We start from the raw sequence: 10,107 nt of genomic DNA on the forward strand, positions 1-10,107 counted from the left end.
TATACGCTAATTAGGTAGGGGTTTCCAAAAATGTGTTAGAAAGCGAACAAGATTTTAGTTTTATTTAAATTTTTATTCGAAATAAAAAACTATAATGAGAATCTGGATGAAACAGCTTTGCAATGAATCACTCACTTAAAATCAAACTTAAAATTGTACATTTCTAATGTCGCTCCATGCGTGCTTCCGATTCACGCCAATTTCGCTTGATCATCTCAACAATTTGCTTGCACAAGTGCGACTTTGCAAAGTAATTTCCCACACATAGCAATATGAAGGCCCATGCAAGTATGAGCACGTAATCGACTTGCGGCACTGGCTGTAGTGGCAATGGGCCGGTTACTTCTAAATCCTTTGGCATTGGTTCAATCGGTTTGATGCCGGTGTGTCGTGTGACGAATGCATGAAACGTACCGATGTCACTGTAGAATTTCACTATCGGTCGACCTTGATGGAATAGCAGCAGCGTTGGCAAACCGACTATACCGAACTCTGTATTAAAACTGGGAAATTTGAAAGCATCAATAGCGGCGAAACGTAATGTGGGAAATAGTATGGGTAGCATATTGGCGTAGGGTGCAACATGTGCACAGCCAAGACTCGATTCGGTGTAGAAGAGTACAATTACACAACTGCCCGGCTCATGACGCTTAGTCGCATTACCCACTGGTTTGAGTAGCGCCACTATATCTTTTAGATTTTGCATAATCAATAGTGTATTATCATTGCGTGTTGCGTTCTCGTGTCGCTCTGGCTGCAAGCAGCGCATCATTATTGGTGGTTTGCGCACAGCTTCCGTAATATTGCTCGGTAATAAGTGCAATATGTGGTGATCATCTGGTGCACAATATAAACGTTCACTGTACGTTATGTGTGGCAGAAAATCGTAATGGCATTGACCGCGTGAAATACCCAATTCTTCGGGTGTCATCTGTGAGATGTCTTTAGTGCGAGTGCCATTGCCGTTATAGTCACTCGCGCCGCCATATGAAAAGAACTTAAAAATGGTTTTAAAGGCTGGCATTTCTGCAGTTGCTGTACTGAGGCAGGCAGCTATTGGAAAGGCAAAACAAAAATGCCTCTGTAATGAGTTTTCAAAAAATATAATACAAATATTTACCCAAAATCAGCGCGATGAAGAATACACTTCTGCTCATTGTTGGGATTGCAGGCAATAATACTGGATTGTAAAATTCGTGTTTAAGCGGTTTGTTTTATTGTTTAAAATTAATTAAGTAAAACACCAATATAGGCCACTCAATCAAAATTGTTATATAGCATACGAAACTTTTAACACTGTCAACAGTAACAGCTGCTACCCAGCTGTCAAATGTAAACAAATATTGCGGATAACAGTGTTGCCATTATTCAAGCAATTTCGAAACGGATAAAAACTACACATAACGGTCGATAGAGTCCGTGCCAACAGTTAATTGTGCTGGTTTAAATTTAAAAAATCAACAAAGTTTAATACCGCGCTGGAAATTCTTTGCACTATTTAATTGAGTTGTGAAATAAATAGTAATATATTTTGAGTACTAAATATGCTATACCACTAAATAGAGTTGGTCCTAACTGCTAGATGCGGCACAAATCCTACTCCAAAACTATCTAAAATTTATTATAAACGGACATACGTGTTCAAAATGATTAGAAAATAGTGCATCCTAGTGCTCTATACAAATTATTTTTCAGAATACATCGCTATTCGGGATGTTTTGTAAGTATATTTTGTCGAAACTTCCGGGTAGCCAATGAGTTCTGGTGCTGATATTAGTTGTTCGAAGTGAGGTTTGTGTGAAAGTGTGCTAACGAGCATAATGATCAGTTTCGCGGCTAAGTGCTACTACAATAACAAATAATCCAAAAATAATTATTCGTAATACATTTCGCCTACAATTTAAGCAAGTAACCACAAAATATTTTACTATATCTCAAGTAAGTGGCAATTTCATAACAAAATGGCGTTGCGGTTGTCATCTTTGACAAATGAGTAGCACAATCGCTTGCTGCAAATGGAAAACACTGATTAATTTATGTAGTGAAACTAAAACTATTTCTACAGCATACACAACCACAAGCGCACACTTACACACAGTTGTTGGTATTTCTAAGACGTGAACGACTTTTATAGCACTGCAAGGCTTTTAATGAGCAAATAAGCCGCGGGTAGCGGAAAAGAAAACGCGCTTAGCAAAGTGTTAATTTCCGTGTAAATGCACTCGGTTGAGAAAGTGTTACATATTCATGCACTCCCACAAACACACACACATACCCACTTACAAAGTGCAAATGAAAATGCATAAAGAGCGTTTTAACACTATTGCTGAATCAAATGACGCAAATGTAGGGCAATATTACCTTGGAAGACGGCACACATGCGCATATACAAACAATTATAAAGGAACATAAACACACACATACACTTACTCATATACATATGAACTCCAACGCTTTAATGCAATTACTATTCGAGCGCAATGAGCTACATTTCTGCCTCTAATGCCAAGTGGGTGTGTCTCGGCTTTGTAATATGAATCCTCCCATTGCAATTGAATGCGCTAAGACAGTACGCGTTACACATATCAATTTATGGCGAAAATGTTGTGTGGGTGTGCGTGTGCACAGGACAGCTTGTAAACATGTGTTACGAATGTCCAATACAGTTATGTGGCATGTTGCACATGGAATACGTATTGTAGACATGCCATGTGCGCGCGTGTATTGATACATTGAGGCGTGTTAATACAGTTACAAGCAAGCAGTTCAAATTGATAGAGATCTTGTATATTCGAGGGCATGTGATATGTTTGTTAGCTCATAAGCAGCATAAGCGGAACAGTTAAATTTACACTTTATACAGCTGAAAGTGGGGTGTAGGGCTTATGCCAAGAATGACATGTGATTTGTCCTACGATGCAGCAAGTTAAATGATGTAAACATAACATTGTGTTCAAGTAAAGCAAAAGAGAAAACATTGTAATATTGTAAAAATATTTGATTTTAAATAAAATGTTTATTACTGTTAATTAAGGGTTTATATCGACTGTTGAATTTAAAATAAGCAATTTTTTTATGCATATATACAACAAGTAAGTAGTTCGTTGTACTTAATAACAGCCTAGTAGCTTATTGTGGAGCTTAGTTAGAGCACTTTACTAAATATGTTCGATTAATGGCGTTTTGTGGGCGCGGTAATGATCCAAATCCACCCAATTGCAACACCAACCTTCCTTTGGTGTTAAGGAGCATGTGTACCAATTTTTATCAAGATATCTTAATTTTTACTCAAGTTATCGCTTGCACGGGCAGACGTACGGATCCTGCAGATCGGCAACGCAATTGAAGAAATTCAAAATTTTTCCAAATGTATCACCGATTATTAAAGTAGTACATTCAATTCTGTAAATCTATATTATTTTTATCTACATTTTTTCTGACTTTCAAGTGGATATAACCGCTTAAGAGATATATTTAATATATATACACAATAGTACGAGAGGGGTGTGCCAATTGCAGGCTGACAAAAATCTATTAACTCTTCGTGAATATCTATAAGCTCGTAATATTCTTCATTTGTTGCATAACAATACATTTTACAGCACAATAGAATGGAGAATTATGATATTACACTCGACGAAGGACGCGGGGTGGGTTGAAACTTGTTAAGACAAGAATTTATGCTTTCCAAATTGCTTCTCACTTAATTCTTTACATAAACGAATGCAAATTGATTAATATATATATATAATATGCATATCCAAGCTCGTTGCCATAAATCCATACACTTCAACTGGCTTGTAATCGCTCTTGGCTTTGCCTCTATAATAGGGCTTATTGTTATTGTAACAATGCACTATATTACTATTATTATTATTATTATTATTATTTTAATTCATTGCTGTTGCAGGAAATGTTACAAAATGTTATGTTGCAATTGCTATTGTTGTGTTAGTGTTACAATTTACGCACTGTTGCATTATTTGAGCGAGGGAATCATGCTCGTTGCGCTTGTTGCATGAATGCCTCACTGCAATACACGCATACTTGTACGTGTATTAACCGAATGTACCGTTGCATATAGCACATACTTGTACGCATGTAAATGTATATACATAAATGTGAGCTTTTCGAAAATCCTAAACATGTATGAACATGAATAAATGTATGTACATATGTATGCTGATAGGACGCTGGCTGGCTGGCCACAATGCCATAGCAGTAGTATATGACTGCTATTGTACTCGCATTGTTTTCAAAATAAGTAACTAATACTTTGTTAGTGTTTGTTATTGTTGTTCTTTTTGCAACAAGTAAACACTGTTGGAATTTAATTTTCAGTTGATTGTTGTTATTATTATTATTTTGTATGAATTTTAAGTGTTTTAATGTGCTTATCCCTCGGGCATTGCAGCTTTATGCTGTTTTGCTGCATCATCATTTTCGTTGTAAGAATTCTATGTATAAAAATAAATTAATATTTATTGAGTATAATTGTAAATTAGTAAATCGTTTGGAGAAAATTGTAGTAAATTGCATATAAAATGCAGCATTTTGTTGCAATAGGCGTAGTGAGTATAAGAAAAATTAATTGATTTTAAATTTTTTATGCGCTCGGAAGTTTGGGTCATGCTAAAGCTCTTTATTTTGTAAATATAAATATTTTTGTATTAGATAAAGATACAGCAATGCACAGTCAGCATCTTTATATGTAGTGACTTGCAAAAAAAAAAAATAAATTTACATAAGTTTATGACGTGCAAGTTTATCTTGCTAAAAAAAAAAAGAAATAAAGAAATTCTCCTGTAAAAAATATTAAATATTTTTCAATTTATGCTTTATTTATTACATTCATAACACATTTTTAGGATTATTGGAAATTTTGCTAAATGAAATTTTTATTTTATAAGAAAGGAATATGTATATGTATACATATAATATAATATATTGCAAACTGAACAGCTAGTGTGAAATTCAAAAAAATCGATTCTTTTCATATATCGATAGATTATACCTTTAAAAAAAGCATACAAAAATTTAAAATAGATATCTTAAATAGTTTTTGAGTTACAGCTTTCTAAAGTGTAACCGCTTAGTTCAATTAGCTTCATCAATTTATCTGTGTATTTTTCTCGGCCAATAAAGGACCAACATTAAAAAAAAAATTTAAAAAAGGCAGCCATTTTGTCAATTTTTTTTTTTGACCGCATGTCATTGTACGAATAAAATTTATCTATTGTAGTAGAGAACTTCGTTTTTGGGTTTCATCCACTGAAAAGGAATCGGAATCACTACAGTAGTGGAGAACTTTTTATGGTAGCGTCGTCGCAAATCGCGTATAATTAGCAGAATATTTAATATTTTTCTGAATAAATCTTACTGTGTATTCTTAAAATATGTCTAAATATACACTCAAAACTGTCAAACAATTGATAAAGTAGTTTTTTTTTGAATTTCTCAAAAATCGTTCTTTAAGGTGTGACACTAGGTGTGTCGCTTAAACACGTCTGGAACCGTGAATGACTGGCTTTTTAAATATGGAAAATTTTATAAAAATATCCATTATAGTTTAGCTGCAGTTTCTACAAAAAAGCTTGAGTTGCAATGAAAAAAGTGCCGTGTGCCAGTGCGTATGAGTGATATTTGTGCAATGAATTCGTATTAATATTTTGTTGCGCATACGCCATGTATGTCCTAAGTTAAATGTTATAAAGTTGTTTTAGGACGTTTGTAAGCTTAAAATTTTTCAACTAAAATTCAAAAAGTATAAAATCTATGTATGCCATGTTTGTTTAAGTAATTAAATTAAGAGGGTCATCCTATGTGATGGGCTCAGAAAATCGATTTTTAATAAATTGTTTACTTAACGTGTCTAAAATACGGTAGTAAAGTGATTTTTAAAAATTCGAAGTCGTTTTAAAGAAACAGCAGTTAGAAAAAGGTGCTGTTAGGAGACTTGAAACTTTAAACGTTTTTTTCTCAAAACTGTATTTTTTCAAACTTTCCTCCATCGCATCTCAAAAACGGCTTGGCCGAATGAAATTTTAAGAATAATAATAAGAATAATAAGTAAAGAAAAATATCCTAAAAAATGCCTAAAAAAACAGTCCTTTAGATGAGAGTCACCTTAAAGAAAATACTATTGAAATTTGACAATTTTTGTGTTAAAATAATAATTTTATAGCAGACTGTATTATAGCATATGGCATAGCTTACACTAACAATTTTTACACATAACTATGAGCCGACTAGTGAAAGCTGCTGTTTATTTTGAGTTTTGGCAGAAAAAGTTTTAGGAAAAAATTAAAAATTGCACAAATTTCTTACTAAAACTTGTACATTTTCCACTGGTTTGCGTTACCTGTCTTATTGCTCTACACCATTATTAGTTTTAATAGTAGTTTTTCTCCAACACTTGTAATTACATACAATTACTTGTGCAGCACCACAAATTGATTGCAGAGCAAAAATTACTTTACCTAATACTGCTTAATGCACACACAAATTTAAAATAACAAAATTTCAAATATAACCAAAAATTCTGACAAAAGTGTTGAGTTGCATGCGGGAGCATAATAAAAAAACCACAAACATATGACAACATTTAACGAAAACATTTCTGTAATTACTTTAACGATTTCCGCATGCAATACGTGTTTACGTACATACAGAAGTGTAAATATGTGCATGTGTGTGCGTATACTAGGTGAGTGTATGTGTGCTTACTAGTGGCAGTTATTTTTGCAGACACTTGCTGGCTTCCTTACATGGCAGAGCTGTCGGCAGTCATGCAGAGATTTTCATATAAACACACATGTATATAGGTATATCGTTAGATATATGTGTGTAAGCGATTTGATAGCAAACGCATGCATACATTTTGTTCATATGCTTACTTAATGATTGTAGTTGTTGCATTATAATCTTTGTGCGCTGCCTTGCTCTGCGCTCTCAACCATAAACTTTAATTAACATTTTATTTTTCTCTTTTACCACACCAGCACCGCACTGCTTTACACTGTTACGACAATGCCTGGCCGTGCATATGCTCGTCCGTCCGTCCGTGCCGTCTCTAATGCTTAGTCAATTCGTCGGCAGACACAAAAGCCAATGGTAACTTTATTTTTGAAACGTACGCTTGTGTGTGTGTGATATGCTTGCGGTCGACAGCTGTGGGTGCATGTGTCTGCGTGTGTATACATGTGTTTGTGGGTAGTCTTCTAGGGGCGACTGCATGTAGCAGGTGTTTGCTACACATGCCGCCTACTGTCGTTTTATTGGCATTGAAAAGTTGTCGGCAACACCTCAATATTTTATACTTTTGCAATTACGAGTGCTTTTTCTCGGCAGAATCACCTTGGCAGGCAGGCATGCAATCAGCCAGGGAGGGAGGAAGATAGGCAGGCAGCAGGAAGATAGCAGCTGCTCGAGCGCTTAGTTGTCGGGAACGCGTGACTAGGAGGTTCGAAACTTTTCGGTATCGACTAGATGAACAGTTATTATATGGCAGCTATGCATTAAAACGCATATACACATACTTATGTTGGTATATAACAGTAAATACTATTGTTGCCGGCATGTCCTCGCATATTTGCGTACTTGTATGTGTGCATGTGTTATGCGTGTACCTGTGTGCCTGTGTGCAACACCATTGCAGTCTTGCTTGCTGGCGTTTGTCTAATTCAAAGCCCAACCAGCTAGCAATTAATAAAGTTGTTTTTGCTTTTGTCTTTTACACTTCATGAATTTTGAAATAAAATCAGCTAAATTGTTGTTGTTATTAGTTGCTTTTGACTACTCTTTAAATCAGCTGTAATTATAGGTAGTTAAAAAGTACTTTCATATGATGGCTAGGAAATTTTGTGTGGGTGACAGCGTTTGAAACTATTTTGTAAATTTTTGTTTAATATTTTACTATTTAAATGCAAATGAGACAAGCTATGTTGAGAGAGAAAGAGAGTTATTTATACAACAAGAATAGTAAATGACAGCGTTGCCAACCTTTCGTTAGATAAGAATAATATATAATAATATCTCTTCCAGAGGTTACTAAAAATTACTTGACAAGCTTAGATAGAGAGAGAAGAGAGCACATGACCATGAAGAGATTTGTAAGAATGCTTGCCGTCGAGCCTGACTTTATTTGCAGAAAGCTTTAACTCTCTCAAGTCCTTTAAATCATAAATTATTTTCTGTAACATAGTTTAAATTCAGCTAAGTTTGATTTGTGCTTAGTTAAAGCATTGTTTTCGGTTATATCTTCTTCAGTTTGGGTGACACTTGAAGTTCAATGAATAAGAACGAATTCAAACATTCTAAAACGCCTTGAAAATAGTGAATTCGTCCTGTTTCCATGGTATATTCTTGTTCTTTCGAAAAATAACTTCACACATCGGTCCCAGTATGTATACACTCATGATCAAATATGACACGGACAGGTCTATAAAAACTGCCAAATCGGATCGATACGTAATTTCGTTTTTCCTACATTGGTACAATCTTTTTTTTATAGGTATTTGTGTAAAGTTTAAGTATTAGAGCGATAGAGAGATAGCAGATGATCTCAACATCTCTTATGGATTGACTCAACATATTTTAGTTAATGTTTTGGGTATGAATCGTGTCAATGTTAGACTTGTGCCAAAATACCTGAATGCGTCGTCACATTCTAGTATGATCGTAACTGATTTTTTGCCAAACACGAAACAATATTAATCGCTCAGCAAACGTGTTCGCTAGTTTTGGCTACCTGTGATTTTTTTCCAGTACCGGTTATATTTGATCTTGATTGTCGGTTGACACCAAATGCTTATTGCGTAGCGAAGGCATGGTCAATGATAAAAATGGTCGGTATTGAGTTTTTTGGAAACTTTTTTCATATAAGGAAGCTATACAGTTTCGCCTGGCTGCCATAAATGCCTTATATGAGATCTTGGCATATCGAATATTGTTGATTTTCAAATTCAAGTATATTTGAAACGCATCAATAGTTCGAGCTCATGCACGATTCTGACATTTTAATATTGTGGAATAGTATTTTCTTCTTGCCTTAGGTCTATTATTACTATAGCAATAACAAACAGTCGAGGGTGGTTAGCGAAAGCAAACAACGCAAGCGCCAATTGTGGTTTTAGACCAAAAGTTCGTCGCATTGCCAGCAGTAGATAAACGTTGATCAGCAAGGTCTACAGGCAGCAAGAGTGTGTTGTACTTTTTTTGCATTAACAGACAGTGTTTATACATTTTATATATTATTTATGCTTTATTATATATATATTATTTACACATTTACGCATCAATATTGTCACATTGTGTGTTTTGCTTTCTTTCCAAGCATTTCTTTTTATTTTATTATTATTAGTGTGTCCGAGTGTGTGTTTTTTGCCTATGATATTATCATCATTTTGCTTTGCTTTTCACATTTTTATCTGCTTGCTATTATTGCCTACGGCTCAGTAGCGTTTGTTGAGTTTATCGCACTGTTTATTTGTATTTTCCGGCAGTGGACCACAGCGCTTGGCACTCAGCTGTAAACCCTTCCTCATCACTCCAGCGAACAATATAACAAGAAAAAAATATTTTATATGACCAGCCACAACAATCGCCAATTCAGCGCTCTTTTAAGTCTACTCCAGCATTACTCTATATATTCTACACTGATGACCCATGCGGAGGCGCGCTTGCGTTGCGTTCTCTGACTCCGCTTTGCCATCTTATCACTATAAATGTCTCTTTTTATTGTAGGAGCGCTTCATCGTCCCTTTTTTTATTTTGTATTTTATTGTTTTGTGCCTTTTGTTTTTATCGCCGCTGTCAATATTTATTCTGGCAATTTGACGTTTATTAGTTTAGCAATCAGTTGCGGAGACAGCGTGTGGTCGGCGTTGGTTTTTACTCTTTTTTCGCCTTTTCGGCTCTTAGTTGTGGCATTGAATTGTTTGTGGTGCCCAATTATGGAAGAGTTTATCGTTATTCTGGGTGTTGACAAAAAATAAATGAGATAATTATATAAAGAGTGTACTCACTGCGAAGAAAAATAAAAGAAGACGGCATTGGTAGGGCAATCATTTTGAAAGCTTTTGATTAACTTTAAGTGAGTGATTTGTC

General features: G+C 34.9%; 1 protein-coding gene across 1 annotated transcript; it reads right to left on the reverse strand.

Moving 5' to 3' along the window:
- Nucleotides 1-52: 52 nt before the first annotated feature.
- bug (thioredoxin domain-containing protein bug) lies at nt 53-1,274 on the reverse strand. The gene is made up of 2 exons (XM_014246604.3): nt 1,121-1,274; nt 53-1,053 (listed from the first exon to the last, which is right to left on the reverse strand). Exons 1-2 carry the CDS (start codon nt 1,155-1,157, stop codon nt 164-166), a joined length of 927 nt encoding a protein of 308 aa, XP_014102079.2. The 5' UTR covers nt 1,158-1,274; the 3' UTR covers nt 53-163.
- Nucleotides 1,275-10,107: the final 8,833 nt, after the last annotated feature.

The sequence above is a fragment of the Bactrocera oleae genome, chromosome 4 (assembly GCF_042242935.1).
Source record: "Bactrocera oleae isolate idBacOlea1 chromosome 4, idBacOlea1, whole genome shotgun sequence".
Lineage (NCBI taxonomy): Eukaryota > Metazoa > Arthropoda > Insecta > Diptera > Tephritidae > Bactrocera > Bactrocera oleae.